At 58.7% G+C, this 24,337-nt stretch overlaps 1 protein-coding gene across 4 annotated transcripts in view; it reads right to left on the reverse strand.

Annotated features, from left to right (window-relative positions):
* The window catches only part of KDM4B (lysine demethylase 4B), a 181,708-nt gene that overhangs the window by 68,932 nt on the left and 88,439 nt on the right, over positions 1-24,337 (reverse strand). For all 4 annotated transcript variants that reach the window (XM_039465931.2, XM_039465928.2, XM_039465929.2 and 1 more), the window contains 2 exons: positions 6,974-7,023; positions 1,422-1,525 (listed from right to left, as the gene is read on the reverse strand). In XM_039465931.2, coding sequence (XP_039321865.1) covers positions 1,422-1,525; positions 6,974-7,023 — 154 coding nt within the window. The remainder of the gene's footprint in view (positions 1-1,421; positions 1,526-6,973; positions 7,024-24,337) is intronic.

Below are 24,337 nucleotides of genomic sequence, written 5' to 3' on the forward strand. Positions count from 1 at the left end.
CTGGCCGGGCTGGGGAGGGTGGGGTGGAGTGGCTGCCCTGCCCGGATCCCGCCTGCTGCCATGCATGGTGTAAGCAACCGCTCCAGGGCCAGGGGTGAGCCACCTCTGGGTCAGGTTCAGGGACTTTACAAACTGTAGTGCGACAGAGACACTGACCCGGGAGTCCAAGGCCACCTGCTGCCTGCCCACACCTTCAGTGGGCATCCCCCTTCAGGAAGCACCACTTTGGAGAAGGTTCGAGACAAACCAGCTGGAAAATCAGTACTTCTCACTTCCCTGAGCAATGCCGTGCTCTGTCTCATTTTGCTGGTAATGAATGATGTTCCAACCAGAAGGCAGGGGAGGAGGAGAGGCCGGAAGCCCACACTTCTCCGAGCAAGATCAGCGCTGTCTGATGAACGCCCGCGGCGGCCTCCTGGTTGTGGCCCCGCCAGGAAGAGCAGATCTCTGCTGTGCGAGCTGACGCTTTCGAGGTTTGATTGAAATGTCAGAAGCAACTTCCCACTGGCTGACACTTGAGCCTCGCCACAGAGCATGCTCACAAGCCGGCACATCACTCTTCCCGTGGCACCTCCTGAGCTGGGTTCCCCAGCTGCTCCCCACTCCTGCCCAGCACCCAGAACTGCAGCCCAGACCTGCCTAGAAGGTTCCAGGCACACGCCTCTTGCCTGGGCAGAGCTGGGGAAACGGACCGAGCCTCTCCCATGCACGAAGGCTTCTCCATGGGGAAGGAACTGCCTCGAGTGGGTGCAGTTGCTGGGCCAAGAGCACAGCTTGCTCTGCTCCTGGGACACCAAACCCCAGCTGTCCATCAATCCCGGTGCAGGGAGGCCCTGCCCGCCTGCCCCCTGTAAGCCAGACACCCTGCACCCCCAGCTGCAGGTCTCCATCGCAGCCTCCACCAGCAGCCCCTGAAGCAGTACACTGAGTGAGTTCACAGTCTGCACAGGGGAGAAGCGCCCTGAAAGGCCCTTCTACACAGGCAGTTCTCACCACTGCCGGCGACTTGGGCCGTGGGGTACCTGAGAGCAAGGGTGTGGCCTGGGGCGGTAGGAACCTGTGAGAGGCCCTGCCCTGTTTCTTTGGCAGCTTCCCGCCAGGCCAGCAGGGGTCGCCCTGCCCTTCTACCCCTGCAGCCCCTGCAGAGGGGCGTCTGATGGCCACAACCAGGAGGAGGTTTTGGTTTGGTTTGATTTGGGAGGGAAGGTTAACACCTCACCAGATTCAAGCTCTGCCACCCTCCCTCCCCTGTGGAAGAGCTGGAGGCTAACTGCTAACTCGGCCCTCCTCTGGCTTGCTAGCCATTGTTCTAGAAACTTCTCCAGGGTGAAGCAGCTTGTCTCCTGGGGTGTGTGCGGCCACCTGCGCCCAGGCCCAGCACCCCTCCACCCACAGGCTTGCAGGCCCTGCCCTGTACGCACCCGGCTGAAGGGGATCCCATACTTCTTCAGGATGATGGGCGAGATGAGGGTCATCTTGTGCCGGAGAAAGGCGTCGCAGCCCTGAGAGCTCCCGGGGAAGAATCCTACGGCAGAAAGCACAGGCATGGGTCTCCCGGGCCATGGCCGGCGGGTCGACGAGGACGCTGCCCTCTGGGTAGGCAGGCCCTTTCCTAGCACGGCCAGCGGGCATGGGGGAGCAGGGAGCATAGCTGGACCTGCCCTTGGTTCTCAGGGCCCAGTGTCCGCAGCTCGGGGGAAAGGGGAGGACGCAGGGGAGCCGCCCCACAGCACCCTGCTGTACAGTCGCTGGCGGCAGACAGTGGTGACACCCTGTGGCCTCTGCGCAGTGACCACGTGAATGGACGCCTGGACTCGCCTCCGACAAGTAGTGGGGGCAGCCCAGAGCCTCCTCACCACACGAAGGACCAGGTTACTCACGTGACAAAGTGCCTACCACGGCACACACCTGGGTCCCTCACAGGGCACAGCTATGCAGAGACCTCCCCTCCAACCTCCCCCGAGACAAAATCCACTGTCCAGCGGCACCCACGGTCTCTCGGTCACCGAGAGAGCACGGCCCTGGGGAAAGACGCAGGGTGGCTGCTCTCCTCTCGGAGATGATGTTCTAGAACCAGCCTGGCCAGGGACGGTGGGGGTGACGGTGGGCGTGACGGTGGGGGGGTGACGGTGGGGGTGACGGTCGGGGGTGACAGTGGGGGTGACGGTGGGGGGTGACGGTGGGGGTGATGGTGGGGAGTGACGGTGGGGGTTGACGGTAGGGGTGACGGGGGGTGATGGTGGGAGTGACGTGGGGGTGATGGTGGGGGTGATGGTGGGGAGTGACGGTGGGGGTTGACAGTGGGGGTGACGGTGGGGGGGTGACAGTGGGGGTGATGGTGGGGAGTGACGGTGGGGGTGATGGTGGGGAGTGAAGGTGGGGGTTGACGGTGGGGGTGACGGTGGGAGTGACGGGGGATGACGGTGGGGGGTGACAGTGGGGAGTGATGGTGGGGGTGACGGTGGGGGGTGACAGTGGGGGTGAGTGGTGCTGCCTCCCCTGTGGGCACCTGCCATCAGGGCCATGAATGAGACTGAACACCTGCCCCACACACAGCACCACGGGTGTCCTCACTGCCACTGCACAGGTGAGGAAATCGAGGCCCAGGCCACCCACTGATTCACCCTCGGCTCCAGCACCACCAGGAAGTGGCAGAGCAGGGCCGACACCGGGCCAGAGGTCAGAGCTCATGACCTCTCCCTGTTAGGCTGGGCTGAGTGCACGTGTGTGAGGCTGTATGCCCAGGAGTGCACACCACAGCTGACTCAAAACAGCGCCTGGAAAACAGGCACTCAGAGCAGTGGCTCGGCACCTTCCCAAACCTCACAGGCAGGCCGGGCGGGGTGGCTCACACTGGGAATCCTAGCACTTTGGGAGGGCGAGGCAGGTGGATTTCTAGAGGCCGGGAGCTGGAGACCAGCCTGGCAAACATTGCAAGACCCCATCTCTACAAAAAAGAAAATAAGTAAACCAAACTTCCTAGCTAGCACAGTTCGGGGATGTTACCACATCACAGGTGAAGACGCACATTTGGGGCTGAGGTAAGGACATCCAGGATGCCCAGAAGCAGCTGCTGAGGCCAGACCCTCGGTGTGCACACAGACCCTATGCCGAAGGGCCTTCCGCGAAGCAGCCGGTCACCGCAGCCAGCACGGAGGGAGCCTCCTCTCAGGCACTTCCTGCCCCGCCACCCACTCTGCGAGTGACAAAAGGGAGGAGGCCGGCCCAGGAGCCGAAGGACCCTGGGAGGAACCCCCGGGTGAAGCCCGGCTCCAGGACAGACTGCGGAGCCTGGGGCCTGCTCCCCACCAGGGCTGCTGGCTCTTACCAGGCTGCGCCTGCATCCCTGCCCCGTGGCGGTAGAGAGGTGCTGCCCTGTGGGCGACAGGGAGTGCGGGCGTGTCACGCCTGCGGCAGATAGAGAGCCCACAGACGTCCCCTCCTGCCACGACTGACTCGCAGCCTCGGCCGGCCTGAAGGCCCTTCAAGAAGCCTGCACAGACCTCAAGCGCCTCCAGGCTGGGACACGACCCCAGTGGGTCGTTGGTGGAAAAAGGCACACGTGCGTGCACGACCACCAGTACGCGGAGGCCCGGCACAGGCAGAGGCAGGAGAGTGCGGCCGCGCCACCCCTGCCGGAACCTGGCTGCACAGACATCACGGTGAGGCTCTGCAAAGAACGGGGCTTTGACGAATCCGGCAACTTTTCTCTGCGCTAAAAGCATTTCAACTAGAATTATGACGGCCTGCCACCCGGCCCGCCGGCCTCTCCGCAGTTCCTCTTCTTAATGCACAGTTTAAGTGGCTCTCATTAAAGCTCTAACAAAGGCGCACATTTTAAGTGATTAGCACCAATAAGGCTCCAGCACATTAATGCTCTCTCCATAGGCCCCACACCTCTCCTGGTGAGCCCATGTGGAGCCCAGCTATTCATTTTCCATATTAATCGCACACCCTTCCACCATCCCAAAGATGGAGCATGACGCTTCCCCTGAGAGTCTAGGAGGGGCACCGAGGAACACAGCAGGGTGGGGTCTCTTACCCCAGCACCGCCCCATCCTCCCCCAGCTGCCATCCAGAGGGGAGGACAGGATCCTGAGCCAGAGGCCATGTGGGACTCCAGGTGCTTCCAGGCAGCCGTCTAACACATCCCACCTCCCTCTGGACCCTCCTCTGGGTTCGCAGCTAGGCTGGCTCCTAGAATTCTGGGAGTTGCTCTGCCCTGCTGAGGGTGACTAGGGTCTCGCTTGTCATCCTGGCTGGAGTGCAGTGGCTCAATCACAGCTCACTGTAGCCTCGACGTCCTGGGTTCAAGCTGTCCTCCCGCCTCAGCCTCCTGAGTAGCTGAGACTCCAGATGCACGCCACCATGCCCGGCTCATTTTTACAGAGACAAGAGTCTCACTATGTTGCTCAGGCTGGTCTTGAACTCCTGGGCTCAAGTGATCCTCTGATGTCAGCCTCTCAAAGTACTGGGATTCCAGGTGTGAGCCACTGCACCTGGCCAGAGAGTCCGTATTTCCTAAGAACCCCTGAGAAAGCACCCAAGGGCAGGAAGAACCCACAAAGAAGGAATTCCTCACTGGCTCCCCGCACCCAGCCCAGGCACTGGGCTCTCTGCACACTGAAAAAGCGAACTGGCCCTCCTGGTCCCTGCCCAGCCTCAGAGAAGAACCAGTCACATTCCAGGGAGAGAGGACATGGCAGTGAGGGGGGCGGGCAGCAGTGGCACTGCCAGATGCTGCCTGCGGCCTCTCCAGAGGGCTCTTGTTAATCCCTGCTTTTCTAATGCAAGAGAAAACGGTTGGGACATTGGGTGAGGAGGCATGGAGAGTGGCTAACTGAGTCTCCGTTTAACAGGGAAGGGGAGAAGTGGCTGGCAAGGATGGGGTGGCCCTCTTGATCCGGGCACCAGAGAGCACCCGCGCTGATCGCTCAGTGAGGTTTTCTTCCGCGGCTTCCCACGCGTGGCCGGCTGAGTAACGGGCCTCCGAGGCGTCCAGGCGCTAAACGTGGGACCTGTGAGTGTGGTGGGACCTGTGAGTGAGGTGGGACCTGTGAGTGTGGCACCTTCCATGGTGAAAGGGCCTTTGCAGAAAGGACTGAGTGAAGGTTCTTGAGGTGGGAGAGCACCCAGGGCTATCCACGGGGTCCGCATAACAGGGAGGCAGAGGGACATTTGGTCAGAGCAGAGGAAAGGGCGGAGGCCACAGAGACGGAGGCAGGGTGCCGCAGCCCCAAGCCAAGGGATGCGGGCAGCCTCGACGCCAGCAGAGGCGGAAACGGACTCTCCCCTGGGCCTCCAGATGAAACCAGCCCTGCCTGCACCTGACTTTCAGCCTCTTCGTATACACTTTAGACTCCTGACCTCTGCAACGGTAAGACGATAAATGTGGTTGTTTTCAGCCACTGATTCTGTGGCCATTTGTTACAGGAGCCGCAGGAAGCTAACACGATGTGGGGAACGTTTCTTTAGCTGATGTCTTCAACTTTGTTTTGGAAATCAGCATTACAAATTACAATAGGAGAAATGCTTTAATCTGGCTTTTCTTTCCCAGCTCTGGTATGGAAGCGAGCCAGGCCTTTGCTACCGCCTGTCTGTAACTGCAAATTTCTACCATGAAGAGCACGCTCCTACGACCGGGGCTTATTCGTGCATGAGAACAGGGCCCAGGTTTCCCACAGAAACGCTCAAAAATACAAAGAGCGAAGCTGTCAGTCCAGAGGCCGCAGAGGGCCCCTACTCACAGCCCACGGACCCACCTTCCTCTCTGTCCCCCACACTGAAGAAGCCACAGCACTCAGGCAATGTTTCCTGCACAGCCACGTGGCTCCTGGTGCAGTCTCTGGAACAGGAGAGCCTTATTCTCCCAGAAAGACGCACAGTTCCCATCTCCAAAGCCAAAAGCCCACGGGAAGGGGGAAGAAAGCATGTGGTGGGCGTTCTTTGGCTCGAAGGTTTAGAAGGGACAAGGACAGCAGCCAGGCAGTCCCGAGGGCTTGAGCCGAGGCTGGGCAAAGGCTCCTGGAAAAGCCGTGGCTGCCCAATGCCGTTCCCAAAGGGCGGGGTGCTCAGACCCTCACCCTTCACACGTCCCAAGCTGTCCACCCGCCAGCTCGGAGGAGACGCTCTGGGGTGGCTGGGAATGGACCAGGGGGAGGCAGACTGTGTCAGCCAGTGGCGTCTTAATTTTCTAGGCACTCAGGAGCAGCGGGGCACCATGAAATTGACATTCCTGTTGGGCTGTGCCATCGGGGCTGACTCGGGGACCCTGCTCTCTGCACCTGCTCAGTGCCTCAGGGCTGGGTGGTCCGGGGCGCTCAGGGTGGCCCCAGCCCAGTGTCTCCAGATGTCTGGCTTCTTTCCAAGTATCCCATGACCTGAGGCTCCAGCCCTCCCTCCAGCACATGCCAGCAGCCTCTATGACAAAGCCCTCGTTTCCCAGAGTCCCCAGGGAGCATGTGAACGCAGGCTGCTGGCACCACCGGTGAGGACATTTGCCGAGGGCACCCAGGCCAGGTCCCAGCAGAACAAGGACAAACACCGTGCGGCTCCTAAGCGGGTGAGCGGACTGCTGGCTGCACTGCGTCCTTTTCTGGGTGTTCTCAGAATTAGCAAGGGCCCGGCGTGGGGCCGGGCGATGGGAGGAAAATGAACACAGGCTGCCCTCCCTGGGCCCCGGCCGCCTTTGGCCAGGTCCGAGAAGTTTGCACTAAGAGAACTGAAAACAGGAGTGTCAGGGCATTGTGTTCGGATTCCACGAGGGACAAACCTCGCTGCAGAAGGGCCTGGGTCTGACCACGAGGGTGAAAAGAAATGGAAAAATCACACAGTAATGGCTCAAAGCGTGTCACCACTCCCCCAAGCCCACACCCAAACAGCAGCAGAGCCCGGGGGATGCCAGCTGTTCCTCCCTGCCCACAGGCCCCTCCCCCCTAGTCCCAGGTTCCCGGGCCGAGGGGCAGTCACCTACCGATGGCCAGCCGCTCCAGGCGCTTGCCGTGCTCCGGCGGGATGGCGTACCTGAGAGAGAAGGGAGGCACGTCAGAGACAAGGTCGGTGCGGCCACACGTGTGGCTGGCCTTGGGGAGGCACAGACAGTGCCCAGGGCAGAAGTGAAGTGCAGTCATGGTCAAGGGTGTGGGGAGGGGATGGCTGGCGACAGGGGCTTTCAGGACGGAATCCATAAGGAAGTGAGGGGGCCGGGTGGAGGAGCGGGGAGCAAGGACCATCGCTCAGAGGCTTGAGACACACTCGGAAAGCCAGAGTGGAGATTCTCCTGGTTAAGTGGCACTCCACCCTGAGGAGGCTGAAAAGGCAAAAAATAAAAGCAAGCACTGGATTGGAACTGTGGGTGGTGAGGGGCCCAGGAGCTGCCAGCCAGGTCTCCAGGCCCGCGTCAACCATTTCCCAGTACCGGAAGCCAACAGGGACAAGCAGCTTCGGGAATGAGAAAAGCCACCTTTGCCACCAACTTGTTTTATTTTTACACAGTTTACATTTGAAAGCTCACCAAGGCTCCATTGTGAATAAGAAAATGTTACGACGAAAGACCGCATACGCAGGAAGCGAAGTGGGGGTGACATCCTACTTGTGCCATACACGGAAGCTGGCGACCCCGGACGCTGGGACTCTCTTTGCATCAGGGCGGGTGGGCCCCGGAACCCACAGCCTCGGGGGGACAGCGAGAAGCCCCGATGCCAATGGGGAAACCACCCAGCCCACTCCCAAGGCCTCCGGCAAAATGAAAACCTCAATTTCCAAGCAAAGGCCACTAGCACAGGGCCTTGGGGACTTGAGGACGCACAGCTGAGGGTGGCCAAGCCCTGTCCCCGAGCCTGCTCAACAGGCCAACCGCTCCCGTTCCAGAACCGTCACACAGATGAGAGGACACGTGACCTGGTCTCCCCCCAAGACCCTCCCAGGTGGGAAGCAAGACAAGGAAAAGCTGACAGTGGGAGACGGCCGGCGCCGCTGCATCCCCTTCCAAATGAAAGGCGACTTTGGTTTTTTTGTGTGTGATGGAGTCTCGCTGGTGCGTGTCTCCGGGCTGGAGTGCAGTGGTGCAATCTCAGCTCACTGCAATCTCCACCTCCCGGGTTCAAGCAGTTCTCCTGCCTCAGGCCTCCAGAGCATCTTGAGAATACAGGCGCCCGCCACCATACCCGGCTAATGTTTGTATTTTTAGTAGAGACGGGGTTTCACCATGTTGGCCAGGCTGGTCTTGATCTCTTGACCTCATGATCCACTTGCCTTGACCTCCCAAAGGGCTGGAATTACAGTTGTGAGCCACAGTGCACGGCCTGTTTTTTAATGAAATAAAGAGGCCAGGTGGGGTGGTGTCTCACACCTACAATCTCAGCACTTTGGGAAGCCAAGGTGGGCAGAGCACCTGAGGTCAGGAGTTCAAGACCAGCCTGGCCAACATGGTGAAACCCCTCCTCTACCAAAAATGCAGAAACTAGCCAGGCATGGTGGCGGCTGCCTGTAATCCCAACTGCTCAGGAGGCTGAGGCAGGGGAATCACTCCAACCTGGGAGGCAGAGGCTGCAGTGAGCCAAGATCGTGCCACTGCACTCCAGCCTGAGCGACAGAGCGAGACTCTGTCTGAAAAAGAAATAAAAAATAAAGAGGGGACAGGGGCTGGACACCAGGCGAACATCACAAAGCCTCTAATCTAATAGAACACAAATAATTAATTTCCGGGCATGCTCCCAGGGTCCCCAGCAGAGCGACCCCAGCACCTTCAACTCTGTCGCCCTCAGATTGTCTTCCATTGTCTGGACAGAGGTGCGTTCCTCTTTTTTAAACGGCCTTTCATCATTTACATAAAGATGAGAAAGTTCACCCCAATGCAAAGCACCTTTGTGGGATGAAAGGCCCCTCCATACGGGGAATGAAGCACTCTGCTCCTCCTGGGAACCTGCCGGGGACGGGAAGGAACCGATTTACGGCTCCAAGCCTGCAATGATTAATGCCGCATCCCCAGCCTACAATGCTGCTCCACTTAATTACTGCCTGTAATTGGGAGTTGTAAAGATAAGATTAATTGAATCTGGCAAATGTTAAAAGTTTAATACATTGGAACGTGGCTCCGGCGTTATCAGAAAGCACAGACTGCGGGACGCCGGCCCAGCGTTCAGAAGAGTGGCCCCCGGAGAGACCACGGAGGACTCTTGGATAGGAGGCCAGCCAGCCACGGAGACTTCTGGACTCCGCTGCCGCCAGCGTCCAGCAGCACCTCCCGCCTCCCGGAGCAACCCTGCAACAGCCTCGGGGACCAGAAGACCTGATGCCGCAGACCTGCCTCCCAGCCACCCCCAGGGACGCAGGCAGAAGTAAAACCTCAGTATCCAAGACAAAGCGCCAGACAGGGCTTTAAGGACACAGAGCTGAGTTCGGGCTGGAGGGGCCATGCCTCATGCACGCAGGGCTGAAAGCACACCCTGGTTCCACTTGGGGAAGCAACACCAGGATGGGGGCTAGAAGGTGGCCTCAGGCTGCTTCCTACACCAAGGCACTCGGGGTGTCTGGGAAGCCGAGTTCAAAAGACAGGGTGGTTGAAGACCCCAGGAGGTCTCCTTCTAGACACGGCAGCCCTGTCTGCCTAGGTGGCACAGGGCTCTTGCACTTTCTGGACAGATGGCTGCCCAGGCCTCCGGCTCCCATGCGGGCATCACTGGTCCCCAGGTGGCCCTGCTCCCAACCTCCTGCCTCTGTCCAACTCTGAGATGCTGCCGGCTCTGGTGGGTAGGCCACAGCACTGGTGGGCAAGCCACGGAGCTGGCGGGTTGAAGCAGAAGCACCGCAGAGACCTACAGTCGCCACAAGAGAAGAGACTCAGGGAGGCTTCGGGCCCCCAGAGGGCATCTCAGCAGGGTCATTGAACCAGGGTCCCCAGAGAGCGCAGAACGCACAGCCCCTTCCTCACAGTCCCAACTCGGGGCCATGCTGGGGCATCCCTGACACTTGGCCTTGGCTTTGGAGAAAAAAAAAAAAAAAGAAAAGAAAAAGCAGCTATTTGGGTTGGCAATGTGGAAATGTTTGTTCACTAAAGCTTGAGGCAGGGGGAGCATCTGTCTGGCTATTAGCGAGCAATTTCTCGGGGCTGTAAAACCAAGCCAGGCTTACTGGCCGGCAGCTCGGGGGGGCAGTTCGTCTCGCTCCCTGGGAGCTCGGTCCCCATCACAAGGTCCAACTTCACCACCAAAATCAATCAGCTTTGCCTGCCTGCAACCCCAGGAGGTCTCCTTCTAGACACGGCAGCCCTGTCTGCCTGGGTGGCATAGGGCGCTTACACTTTCTGGACAGACAGCTGCCCAGGCCTCCGGCTCTCGTGCGGGCACCACTGGTCCCCAGGTGGGCCTGCTCCCAACCTCCCGCCTCTGTCCAGCTCCGACATGCTGCCGGCTCTATGTCCTGTACGGGCCCTGACCACAGCCCCCGGCACGCCTCCCTCCCCCACCAGCGCCACCTCCTGCTGACACAAGGGCCCCCACACCAGCCTCTCTGTCCCGAAAGGGCTGGCCACCTCTCACCCTCTAGAGCCCTGGAGGCCGGGTCAGTGCACGCGTCCCTCCCTTCTGGCATCTTCAGAGCACGTCCCCGGGACTGGGGCTGTGTGTGGCGTGCTCTCTGCAGCCATCAGCTCTCCCTAAGCCAGGGTGCGGAGGGTCTGCGGCCCAGCTCACGGGGATTGCTGGAGCGATCTGGAGAGGTCAGGACAAAGGAACTAGGAAGAGCCAGGCCTGGAACCTGGTGGGGCTGTGGGAGGCAGAACGGGCCCTGGGGCTTCCGAGGATGAAATCGGAAACGTTTAAGGGGGTGGGGAGCCGCAGCTCAGTGCAGCAAGGATGCTTCCAGCAAGCTCAGCTCTCCCAGCACAGGGCGGGCGCCCAGGGGTGCATCTGGGCGGGGGCTGAAGGCAGCGAGGCTGAAGAGGAGGGAGGGCGGGGAGGAATGTGGTTGTAAATCGGGGTGAATACAATTACGAGGTGCCCTTCTGAGGACTCGGGACCCAGGCCCCAGGCATCGCCCCTCCTCTGCTCCTCCGTCCACAGCACCCGAGGGGTCTCCCTCTCCTGGCCCTCAAAGCCTGGCCTGTCTGACCCCCGCACCCACCCTCTCTGTTCTGGAATGCTCTATGCACGTCCTTCTGGCAGACACTAACCCACAAAGTCATACCAACTCGGCTCTGCGTCTCCAGCCTGGGCTCTACCATCTACCTGGCAACCTCTCCTGGTGCCCAGCACTGGCCGCAGAGGCCCCGCAGGCTGTGAGAGCCACAGCGGGTGCCAGGAGGCCGAGAAGTAAGCCCCGGCACCGCCCGCCTTCTGCAAAGCCTGTCACATGCGAGCCAAAGCAGTGTCAGGGAGAAAACCAAAACAGCAGGGAGACAAGGGCCGGGACTCAGCCCCCTGGAGCCGGGCACACAGGACGTGTGAGGGCACGATGCTTAAGGAACAAATGACGTCCCAGCAGCATACCAGCTCCTAGGCCCATGAGGAGACACGCATGCGGGGCACAGTGACTCGCCAACGAGGACCTGAGTTCCAGAAGAAGGACCCCCGGCATGGGGGCAGTGGGTGGGTAGCCCCCGGACCCTCTGCCTTCCAGGTTTGGTTTTCACACTTTGAGGTGTTTTGAGTAGTGAACGTCGCCAACCTTATACTTACTGCCACCCAGGAAAGGCAAAGCTAAAGGGCTTAAAGCCACCCACAGGGCAAGAGTGGGGGCCAGGCCACCTGTCAAGGGGCTGGGACCCAGAAGCAGAGAGCAACTGAGGCTGAGCCCTGCGGCCTAACACATGAGTCTGACCAGTGACCAAGGACGCAGGTCACCCGGGAGGTCAGGACCACGCCAAGGACTGGACCCCAAGTGGGCAGCGCCGAGCCACGTGCTCTTGCTTCAGTGGCAAGGTCAGAGGGTTGGGACACCCCTCCAGGCTCAGCCAGCGGTGCTGAGGCCAGGCCTGAGTCCGGGCTGGCGGCAGAGCTGTCCGGGGGATGCTGGAGGCCCTGACAGCCTCGCTTCTGCCTGTGCAATTCCAGGGTCCCTGGCGACGGGCAGGCGAAGCTTTGCCATGGGCCCCAGCAGAAGCCCTCGGGCCGGCAGAGGAGGGATGGATGGCAGGCAGCTCCTGAGCCAGAGCTGGGAATCAAAGCAAAGGCGTTCTCTGCAGGCAGGCGCTCACCTCCAGCCAGGGAACGGGCCACTGGCATCTCGCCGCCACGCCTGCCCGGGAAAGAGTCTTCCTGTCCGCTGCAGAGGATGCTATTAATAGTGTAATTTTCTTGGTGTTTTGTTTATTCCCCCGGAATGGCTTGATGGATGTGAATAATTATCAGACTATAAAAGCCAGCAAATGTGCTATTTTCTATCGCTCTAAATCATCAAACAAATAAAGTGTGAAACAGCATTTTTGAATATAATTTTCCCCTCTAATGGCTTAGAATTATTATCAAGAACAATGAAAATAAATAAGCAAAAGCCTTTGAGTTAAAAATTAAATGAGTGTGTCAGGAAAGGGAACACAGGCCAGCCTGGGCAGCCGGGACCTGCCCGGGGGCCCTCAGCTACGACAATGGTGACGCGAGGCCTGGGCCACCCCTGGGTGCCATTCCACAGGGCCCCAGCCTGAGGCAGGCCCACGTGTGGCTCCATAAAAGCTTGGCCCCCGCTGGGCTCTGTGAAGCGGGCACTGGGGCCCCTCCTGGGCTGGGATGCTGTGCGGCGGGGCTGCCTGCTTCACCTGTGGGAGCCGCCTGCCTGGCCAACACCCCAGCACCCCCAGGGACCCCGCCTGCCACAGCCAAAGCATGGCCGCGCCTGACCTCAGAACCCGAGGCAGAGGAGGTGAGGGTCTAATATCCCACCCCCTTGCAGCCTCTGCCTCTCCTAGCCAAGGGCAGGCAATGCCAGCTGGGCCACTGCCTCTCAGGCCAGGCAGAAAGCCTGAGACCGGGGCAAAGTCTCAGGCTGAGGGGCGTGATGCTGGCGCCCAGACGCATGTCTCCACCACAGGGGCCGACTACCCCAGGCTCCCTACCTGGGCAGCACCGCCACAGCGACCAGGTCACTCCTGGCGCCCTCTCCCTCCTGCTGCAAAGGGAATGGGCTCCTTGGAGGCTCCCAAGCCAGGGCTCTGTGGCCCCTCAGCCCCTGGTAGTGGCTGCCTGGCATCATCGTGCTCAGTCCCTATGGATGGCTCCAAACCCAGAGATGGAACATCACATTGTAAGGTTTTTTTAAAGATTTGTGCAGCTTTCTGCCGGATGACAGTGGCACCTGGAATCCACTCTAGCTCCCGCCAGTGGAGGCTCTCGGCAATCAGGTGCCAGGGATGAAAACGCTCTCTTCCCTGCTCTCCGCCCCCACCGCTAAGGAATGTGTGCCAAGAGCGGGGGCCGACCAGAGCCCTTCAGAGATGCCGGCGCAGCCCAACGCGTGCTGGAGGGTGAGGAAGTTAATTTCACAGTGTCTGCACAGGCCTGGGCAGACGGGCCCTCGCCATTTAATGCGCTATCATCGCAGACACAGAACCTGGGAGGCAGAGCCCGCGCATGCCACGCTGGAAGTGCCCAAGACCAGGTGTCAGGTTGGACACAGGCCACCTGGCAGAGCAAGCTACCCACACAAGCCCAGGAGGGCCACAGCAGATCCAAGTGCCAGCAGCGCCCCCACACCCCCGAGTGACAGCAGAACGGAAAAGCCACGGTGACCACAACCCTCACAACAAAGCCCTGTGGCAGCCCGGGCCTGCAACCCAGCAAGACGGCTCCAGTGCACTGCCCTGCGGCTGGCACAGGCCAGGATAAGAGAGATCCAGCTGCAGGTGTCCACGAGACCCAGCAGAGAGCTGCTGTCCCAGCCCCACACCCACGCGAGCCCCCCAGCTGCCATGTGGGCCAGAAGCCGGCTGAAGATGAGCCAGGCCCGGGCGGCTCCTGGGCTCTGCTCCTCAGAGCGGCACGGTGACCGGGCCAGGGAAGCACGGGCCTGTATGATGGCCGCGGGGCTGTGCCATGTCCACTCCGCCCACTGAAGGGTCTGAGTTCTCCGGGCGCCTTCTGTGTGTGCCATGGAAATTGCGCCTCAACAGAGCTGGTCACAGAAAGCTCTAGCACTGAGGTCTGAGTTCTCCGGGTACCTTCTGTGTGTGCCATGGAAATCACGCCTCAACAGAGCTGGTCACAGATAGCTCCAGCACTGAGGACACAGGATGGGTCCCAGTCCCTGCCTAAGGTGCTGGGCTCAGGTTCACAGACGCACGTGGCTCTTCAGAGTGTCTTCCACGCTGTGGAACCCAGGGTGTCTGCTGGGTCCCCAGGGGCCCCACCAGAAACCCTGAAGGGACCAGGTCACAGCTGGTTTTACTGAATCCTACCCAGTGACCTTCATCTAAACAGACAGTGCCCATGTACACGTGGATGGCAAGCAGTAAAGAAGATGCCATGTTACCGAGCTTGTTTTCGGAATCTGGCATACTCTCCAAATGGATGAATAAATGAACGCATGGGAAACCCTATCACCAACAAAGAACGCACAGGAAAATGATACGCCAGTACCACATGAGTGTGAAAATTCTAAACACAACAGGAGTCAAGCACAATAAGGTATTGCAAGACCAAGAGAAGTTTATCCCCAAGGGTGCAAAGACATTCCAAAAATTGAAATCTATCGAAAATTCCAAAGTATTTAGTATAACAATTCTCAGGAAACTATGACTCGCAGAGACTCCCCCACTGTCACCTTTACAGCGAGGCAGGAGAGGACACAACCTGCCCATCACATGGCATGCGTCATGCTGCCCTGGAGACACTGGCCAACGTGATACATCAAGAAAAAGACAAAGGGTTTAACAAGCAAAAGGGATGAGACAAACTTCTTAAAATCACAGTATAAATGCCTAAGCAAGGCATGATGGCGCATGCCCGTGTTCTCAGCTCCTCAGGAGGCTGAGGCAGGAGGGGCACTTGAGTCCAGGCAGTTGACGCTGCAGTGAGCTGTGACTGCACCACCGCACGCCAGCCTGGGCAACAGAGGGAGACCCTGACTCTAAAAAAAAAAAAGTTTAAAGTTTAATTATAACATACGTTTCTACTTAGGAAATCTAAGCAAATAAACTGGCAAAACTGGAATTAAACAGCCCAGCGAGGTGGCAGAATTTTTTAATTAAATAAATAAATAAATAAAAAGGTTTCCTCTACAGCAGAAAGAACATTCACAGAACACTCTAAACCCACTAGGGTGAACATGTTCCTCGTCTGAGGTGGAGGAGCGGGTCACACAGACAAGGTCACATGTGGACCTGGTAGTGCACCTGCCTGCTGGACTCACAGGCTGACCTGGGAAGCCGGCGCCCTCCTGGGTAAAGCCCCTCCACGCCCCTGCAAGAGTGCACGGGGACGGGCACGTGGGTGCAAGGAAGCACAAGCACCGGAGCTCACCACGCAGGTGCGAGCAGCAGGATGCTACTGACATCCACCCCAGGAGGACAGGGCCACCCAGGACAAGAGGCCGCCCCACAGGTGAGTCAGGCGAGATAAAGATGTTAGAAAAAACACCTGGGCAGGCAAGGGAGTGGATCCACGGCCAGGACACACAGACAGCCCAGGAACTGCCAGGAACACTGAGGTCCTGCATCCCCACTGAGAGAGGAGAGGAGCTGTCCCGACCCCAGCCTGCTGGAAGGGAGAGATCACAGGGGATGGGACAGAGGGCGAGAAGAGGAGGAGTGAGACCCTTTCCCAAAGACACGGGAGAAACAGGAGCCCCAGAGCTGGTGCAGGCCCCATGGAGAAGGCTCCAGCCCTGCTCCCCCAGACGGCTAGTGCCGCAGAAATGGAGCCAGGCCCGAGCTGCACGGCTCCTCCAGAGGCGACCACAGAACTCCTCCCATGGCCCATGGCAAGCTACCTTACTTCTTCCTTACTCTTCTTTTTTTTTTTTTTTTTTTTTTTTTTAAGAGATAGGGTCTTTGCTGCAGTAGCACCATCACGGTCCCTGCAGCCTCAAATTGCCAGGCTCAAGCAACACTCCCACCTCAGCCTCCTGAGAAGCTCAGATGACAGGCGCGCATCACCAGGCCCAGCATTTTTTCTTTCTTTGTAGGGATGGGGTCTCACAACTTGCCCGGGCTGGTCTCGAACTCCAGTGGCTGCCTCCAGCAATCCTCTGGCCTCAGCCATCCAAAGCTCTGGAATTATAGGCATGACCCGATCTGCCTATTTCTACTCGAAAAATCCTCCTTCAAGGAGCCTTGTGCCGGGGACAGGCCGCCTCCCTCATTTGTCCCCAGCACAAGGGCCCCTTTATGTGACAGACACTGACACTTGCTTGAGAGATAGGACCTGCCGGGGCCAGGGTGGCTTGTTCCCGGGAAGCAGCCTCAGTGAGCTGCAGCAGCTTTACCTGTAGTGGGTCGTTTTAGGGGACAACAGATGGTGGAATGCGGTGTCTTACACCAGCAGGGTCGACGATTTCAAACAATGACAATTTTATTAAGACACACAGGAGACCAGCAGAGTCCTGGAGTGTCGGCTCGGGGAAGACCGACACCGTGGGCAGGAGGAGACGCAGCTCTCAGGTCTCGCAGGGCCAGCCGGGAGACCTCACTCCAGGCATGGTGGCCACGGTGGCCCACCCGCTCTCCCAGGCCACGAGGTGTCACCACAATGGCCCTCGGGGACTTGGGCTGGGTCGGCACCCCAAGGAGCTGGGCGGATTTCACACACCGCCTGTCACTTTCACTAGAAGCAGACTCACAGAAGCAAGCAGTGTCCCTGCCTGCAATTAGAGGCTGGATTGGAGGCATCTCATCTCCAGCCCTGATGTGTATTTTCGGCCCACAAATTACTTTTATTATATGACAAGACCAAAACGCAAAGTCATGTGCGAGTTATTTGTGATGATGTTTTTCCTGCAGCCTCTCCGGGAAAGCTGTGCCCATCACAGGGGAGGAGGGTGTGCAGGGCAGGTGCCCAGCGGCAGAGCTACGGCTGTCAGGTTCTGACAGGATGCCAGGGACACGGCCGTGGACACCCAGCAGCCTCCCTCACCTGCCCCCTGTCAAACTGGCCTGAATTTCTGATCATCAACAACCAGGAGGCAGCCCCCACCGTGCCCGGACCCACAGCCCTCCTCCAGCGTGATTTGAGCTAAGTGGAAACCCCTCACTATTTATTGTTAAAAGGCACAGGATGGTTTAAACAGGAAGAACAAGGACAGATCTCCTAAGAGCACAACAGTGTCTGAAGAGACAGTGACTGCAGCTGGAGAAAGAGCATGCCTCTTTTTTGTTTTTTCCAAGATGAAGTCTTCCTCTGTCGCCCAGGCTGGAGTGTGATGGCGCCATCTCGGCTCACTGCAACCTCCACCTCCCAGGTGCAAGTGATTCTCCTGCCTCAGCTTCCCAAGTAGCTGGGACTACAGGTGACTGCCACCATACTCGGTTAATTTTGTATTTCAAGTAGAGACGGGGTTTTGTTATGCTCATCAAGCTGGTCTTGAACTCCTGACCTCAGGTGATCCGCCCACATCAGCCTTCCAAAGTTCTGGTATTACAGGCATGAGCCACTGCGCCTGGCCCACAGCTCCCTTTGTCCAGAGCAGTGAGGGCCAAGGTTAGCACCCACACGAGCCCAGCCCCATCGGGCCTTGACCCGGGCCCAAGGAGGTGCTAGCCTGAGAGCTGCTCTGACGCCCTGGATGGCTGTGGGCAGGAGGCAGCAGAGAAGTCGAGAAGCTGCTCCGGCCGCACCAAGCTCTGCAGAAGGCCAGCTGGGCACCAGGCCAATGCGCCCGTGGCAGGAGTGAGCCACGCGCACGGGTCCTGGAGAGGCAGGAGGGTGTGAGGCCCTGGTGGGAGTCTGGGTCTCTGTGCAGAGCACGGTCTCGACACCTGCAGGCTGTGGAGGCTCCGGTGCCTCGATGCTTACATTTAATTTATCACCAGCACCCACAGACACAGAGCATCCACTGAACCTCATGAGGACAGACAGTGACAGCCTGGCCCCTGGTGATGGAAATGGCCCAGGGCATCCTAAATGGTACCCTTAATGAAGGGACTAGCTTTGGAGAGCACGGGGGTTAAACTGTCTCACACACAGGCTGATGGCTGGGGGGGCTACACGCTTCTGTTACTGCGACCTAAGTCCCAGCCTGTGCCCTCCAAGGCAGAGGCCGAAGGACACTGGGTCCCTACCTGGGCCTCGGGGCCCCAGCAGGGCTCTGGAGCCGGGAGGGTTTGGCTCACGCATGGGTTAAGTCTGCTCGGCTCGTAATCAGGTCGGGGAGAGCAGGCAGCCGAGCCCTCCGCAGGAGGCTGCTGAACGAGGGCCATTAGCACGCTGTCATCGTTCGTCCTGTGCCTGCCCCCTTTGATCGGAAGACAGCCAGCGCTCCTGTCCCCTGCTGCTGGAGAGTGTGGAGGGAGGAAGCGTTCACTGCCCAATTTTTAAGCAAAGATAACGAAGACTCCCTCCTCCCGCAGATTTGCAGCCATTTCCCTTCTGGGGAGCTGAACCCTGCCGGCAGCAGCCTCATCGACGGGAAGAAATTTGCCATGGAAACCAGGCCCTGCACTCAGAACCCAAACCTCTGATGCCTATGCAGATGGGGCGGGCAAGCAACTCCAGGTCAGGGCCAGCCTCGTCTGCGGTGGGAGGGACCCGAGAGTGGGAGCAGACCCGCGTGGCCTGAATAAACTCCTCATCCAAACACCGCCTGGTGGGATTATCTGAAGATGGGAATTCACGCCCACTGATGACATTTCCAACAGAACTAACAGTTTCTTAAAGCGGTGGGCAGGGACAGGATGCCGGCGACTCGCCCGGCACGGCGCAGCCTGGAAGCAGGTGCCGGGTTTGTTTGGCTCCTGCCTCCCTAAAGCAAACCTCCTGTGGCCTCACAAGCGCCACGAGCCAGCGTGTGCACCACCACTCCAACCCTAAGCACCCGCTTTGAGCAAAAGACTCCAAAATGAAGGCCATCTGCTCCTGCCAGACCAAGCCAGTGGGTGAGCAGGGGCCACAGACAGGAGTCAGCACACGACGTGGGGCAGGGGCTGTCAGACAGCGTGAGGCTGAGGCAGCCCTGCAGGGTCCAGAGCCACCCCGGCTCCCATCACACCCAGGCCCTGGCCCAACTGCCCTGGGGGACTGGGCCCCGATCCCGCGGCCACTCTGTCCTCCCAGTACACAGCCAAGAGTAGTAGCTCCCCCACTTAGGGACCTTCCACGCACGCCCTTCTGCCCCTGCTCCTGAGCTGGTCTCCTGTCCTTCCCTGAGATCCCCTCCTGAATCCTCAGAGCCCTGTCTCCCTGCCTCCATCCCAGGGGCTCCCAGGCCTGGTCCTGTTCTAGGGGTTGGGCATGGGGTGCCTGGCTGCCTGGCCACACCAAAATCCCTGAGCGGGCATGAGCACTCCATCAGGGCTTGAATAGACCCGTCTCTTCAACCTCGAAACCCTGTTGGCTGAGCCCCTGTGGGACACCCAGCACCCACATGGCAGGACAGAGAAGCCAAGGCTCACTGGCCCTTTCCCAGCTGGGCATGTGGTCGGACTACATTTCCCAGCCTCCTTGGCTGCAAAGTGTGGTCACGTGACCCTGGGTGCTGGCCAATGAGGTGTGGGCAGAAGTGGTGGGCCCTGCCCTCAGACATGCCCCCCAAGCTGCCCATCAATCCCTCCTCCTCAGCCTGTACAGCAGCACACAGGGCAACCTTGGACACCCTGCAGACTGACCCGGTCCCTGCATTCCTGCATCATCTCCGTCTCCCACAACAAACTTCAAGTTTGGCTAAGCAGGGATTAATATGGTGACTCCATTAGAAATGGTCCTTCCTCACCCACACCTTTGGGTTCAGGCCACCCTTGCCAACTGGCACACACCCTGTCCTCAAGGCTGTATGTCACCCTGGCACCTGCTCCCAGGACCCGCTGCCCTCCTGATCCCACAGGGCAACGCTTCAAGGGCAGTTCAGAGCAGCGGCTGGGAACGTGGATTCGGCCAGGCAGCCCAGGAGGCATCCCAGGCCCCACAGCCCTACCATATCCCAGCTCTACAGCCAAGTGACATCTCCTCAATTTGTGCCTCATCTGTGAACAAGGATGTGGAGCCAGGGGCACAAGTCAAAGGGTTACTCCAGGCCAAGCTGCTGCATAAGGAACGGGAACATCACCAGCGCAGCCACAGTCACAGCTATTGACAGCAAGGCTTATGATCAAAATCAATGTCTTGCATGAGCACCAGGCAAAGAGAGGACAGGCCTTGTGAAGAAGCCCCATGCTGCAAACAGCCCAAACGTCTGTCCATGGCAGAATGGAAAAGTCAACTCCAGCCCAGCCACACAGTGGAGAATTTCACCACTGTTGACGATGAGTGTGCTGCCGCCACACCCAGCAGGATGAAATCTCATACACACACCGCGGAGCAGAAATGCAAGGAAATCAGCCCACCTGTACGACCTTCCAACACAGCCATGCACAGCCACGCGGCCTTTCCAACATAGCCACGCTGCCCTCCCAACACAGCCACGCACAGCCACGCTGCCCTCCCAACACAGCCACGCACAGCCACGCTGCCCTCCCAACACAGCCACGCACAGCCACGCTGCCCTCCCAACACAGCCACGCACAGCCACGCTGCCCTCCCAACACAGCCACGCACAGCCACGCTGCCCTCCCAACACAGCCACGCACAGCCACGCTGCCCTCCCAACACAGCCACGCACAGCCACACTGCCCGGGCAACAGGCACATGCTGCCAGGTGACAGGGAGAAGCGAGGGTGCCGCCAGCAGAGCCGGGAGGAAGCTGACGCCATGGCGTGCAGAAGGGTCAGGGAAAAGGAGGCACGGGTGTGGGCCGTGTCCTGACAGTGGGATACAAGGGGACGGCCAAAGAGCCATTTGCTAAAGTGCACACACGCACACGCACACACACACGGACATATATTTGGTACATACATATTTTATGTCTGTTTCTGTACCAAATCATGTTTCACAGCAAAGATATGCCTCCAAAAGGGAAGCCTCCGGACAGGCAGAGCTCTGGACACCCCAGGATTCCTGTCCTGGGGCTCCCACACTCCTTGCATGACACATGCCTCGCACTGACGCTGTGAGGGCCTTGTGGATGTGACAAAGGTTCCAAATGAGGTAACCTTAAGAAACAGAGATGGCAGCCGGGCCCGGTGGCTCAAGCCTGTAATCCCAGCACTTTGGGAGGCCGAGGCGGGTGGATCATGAGATCAAGAGATCGAGACCATCCTGGTCAACATGGTGAAACCCTGTCTCTACTAAAAATACAAAACATTAGCTGGGCACGGTGGCGCGTGCCTGTAATCCCAGCTACTCGGGAGGCTGAGGCAGGAGAATTGCTTGAACCCAGGAGGCGGAGGTTGCGGTGAGCTGAGATCGTGCCATTGCACTCCAGCCTGGGTAACAAGAGTGAAACTCCGTCTCAAAAAAAAAAAAAAAAGGTGCAGTGGCTCATGCCTGTAATCCCAGCACTTTGGGAGGCCATGGTGGGCAGATCACCTGAGGTCAGGAGTTCAAGACCAGCCTGGCCAACATGGTGCAACCCTATCCCTACTAAAAATACAAAAATTAGCGAGGCGTGGTGGCACACGCCTGTAAGCCTAGCTACTTGGGAGGTTGAGGCAGGAGAATTGCTTGAACTCAAGGCAGAGGTTGCAGTGAGCCAAGATCACACCACTGCACTCCAGCCTGGGTGAAAAGAGTGAGACTCCATCTCAAAAAAAAAAAAAAAAAAAAAAAAAGAAAGAAAGAAAGATGATGAGCTCTGGTGAGCAGACATTCAAAGATGACAGCATGGAAATGGGGCAAGTGTCACTCTGCAGTAGAGACACCGGAACAGCCACACCCGGCTGGGTGACCAGGGCCAACATCAGCAGTGACATCTCGAGGAAGGCTGCGCCCTGACCCTAGGTAGGATGTGGTGGGAGGACCCTTCACCCCTGCGGTCTTCCTTCCTAAAACACGTCACCCTGGCCTAACCACGAGAAAAACATCATACATGCTGACTAGGGGACATGCAGATTGGGGGACGTCCTACAAAACCCTCGACCAGCCCCCTCAACACTGTCCAGGAGGGCCTGAGAAACGGTCGCAGCCCAGGGCCCTACGGAGACGGGACAACGCCACGCGGCAGCCTGGATGCAGGGCAGAGGAAACGCGAATCAAGTGCGGATTTCAGCTGATAACGAGTCAGTGCCGGCCCACTGATGATCGCAACGCACCACGTGATAGACAACGTTCATGCCAGGGAACCCGGTAGGGAACTCTCTGTGCTTATGACCTTGCCAGTTTTTCGGTGAATCTAAAACAGGTCTAATAAAGAGTCTATTTAAAGAGAGAGAAGGGAAGAGAAGACAGTATTAAAAAGCAGATGAAACACAAGTGCGAGCCTGGGACAACAACGAGAGGAACAGGGAACCCCAACGCCCGACTGCTGCGGCGCTCTCCCGGCCCCATCGCGGGCCCACCGCCTCTGCTCACCGAGAAGACAATTTCCCGGCTCTGTGGGAATGATGCCTGCTGTCCAGACGCACAGCAGGGCAATCAATCATCGCAACGTCGGAGTCCCCAACGCAGCGGCACAGCTCTGGATGAGAGCTCGCAGTGCGATTTTCACACAGCAAAAGGCAACATGAAAATTGCTCTGCAGTCCCTGAACAAACACCAAGTGTGTCTGTGTCTGTCCCTGCCAGCTCTCAGCAAGAGCCAGGAGCCAGCCCGCTGGGACAGGTACCGCGGGAGCCCCACCGTGCCCCATGACGCTCCTGGCCATCCTGGCCCAGAGGTGTCCTCCCAGTCCCTGGGGATGCTGTCACAAGACACAGCTGAGGGCCCTTCCTGTCCTGGGGGTACAAGTGGGCTGTGACCGCTTAGCGCCAGCAAGCTTGGCAGGAGGCTGATCAGGCCGGCGGGAGGGGCTGTGATTCTGGCACCTGTGCCCCACGCATCAGGCATAGAGATGCAGTCCCAGCCTCACTGTGGACGCCCCAGCGTGAGACTCAAAGGTCTCTGCAGCATCAGGAGTTAACTTTTCAAATGTCGAAGTCAGCTTCCGGTGTTCGATTCACTCCCCAATCTTCAGCAGCAGGCCTGGGCTGATGGTGTCAGGCTGACGGCGTGGTGGTGACAAGAGCGAGGTGAAGGGCTGGATGAGGAGGGCCGGGGAGGGGACCAGGCCAGGGAAGACACAGCTGCCGTCCACAGCTCCCGTGTGCCTGCCCTCCTGGCCGCGGCCTGGACCACTCGTCCAAACAGCACCAGCACCACACGCCACGCTCTAGGGCGCACGGCTGCAGTGCCCTGCTGGCAGCGCGGCTCCTGGCCCGGGTTCTCGCAGCTAACTGGGTAACGTCCGGTTCTCAGCTGCCCGGCAGAATCCCAGTCTCGTCTTTGGCATAGTTCTGGGGACCAGACTCCCTTCCAGATAGCCAGTATGACCAATGGCCCTTGTTTCTCTAGCAAACACATGCACACATGTACACATTCTCACACTCTCTTTCTAGGGGGACTGAGCATCACAGTTCACTCCTTTGAGCAGGTTCCAGGATATGAGACTTCCAGTTTTAAAAGTGGGAAAGGGTCGGGCTCACACCTGCAATCCCAGTACTTTGGGAGGCCGAGGCAGGAGCATCACTTGAGCCCAAGAGTTCAAGACCAGTCTAGACAGCATGAGATCTCCACAAAAAATGCAAACATTTGCCAGGTGTGGTGGCATGTGCCTGCGGTCCCTGCTACTCAGGAGGCTGAGGTGGGAGGATCACCTGAGCCCAGAAAGTTAAGGTTGCAGTGAGCTGTGATCATACCACTGCACTCCAGCCGGGTGACACAGCAAGACTCCATCTAAAACAAAATAAAATGAATAAAGCTAGGAGAACCAAGCTGGTCTCTCCGACCCAGTCACATATACTCTCAGACACGTGGTCAGGGACGTACGGAAATAAAGAACCACTGCACTGATGCTGTGGCCACAGTCATCATCAGAAGTAGAGGATGGAGACAGGTGACCACAAAGGAGCTTCCTGCCTGCCCACGGCCACGCTCCTCAAACAGAAGTTGGGCGCCAGGTGTGCCTGGATAGACGGCAAGCCACATGGACCCGGGGACAGCCAGATGGGATGCCGGGCCCCTAGGCTGCTGCTGAGCACTGCTGGGGGATAGTGGCTGGTCTGGGCATTGAACCTGGGGGTCTCTCTCGTCTGTGACAACAACTGTCTTCACTCAAAAAGAGGTGCCTTCTGCAGAGGTGACACCCCCACCCCCATCAAAAGCCTCCCCAGATAACTTCGTGCAGGCTA

Source organism: Saimiri boliviensis, chromosome 14 (assembly GCF_048565385.1).
Source record: "Saimiri boliviensis isolate mSaiBol1 chromosome 14, mSaiBol1.pri, whole genome shotgun sequence".
Classification (NCBI taxonomy): domain Eukaryota; kingdom Metazoa; phylum Chordata; class Mammalia; order Primates; family Cebidae; genus Saimiri; species Saimiri boliviensis.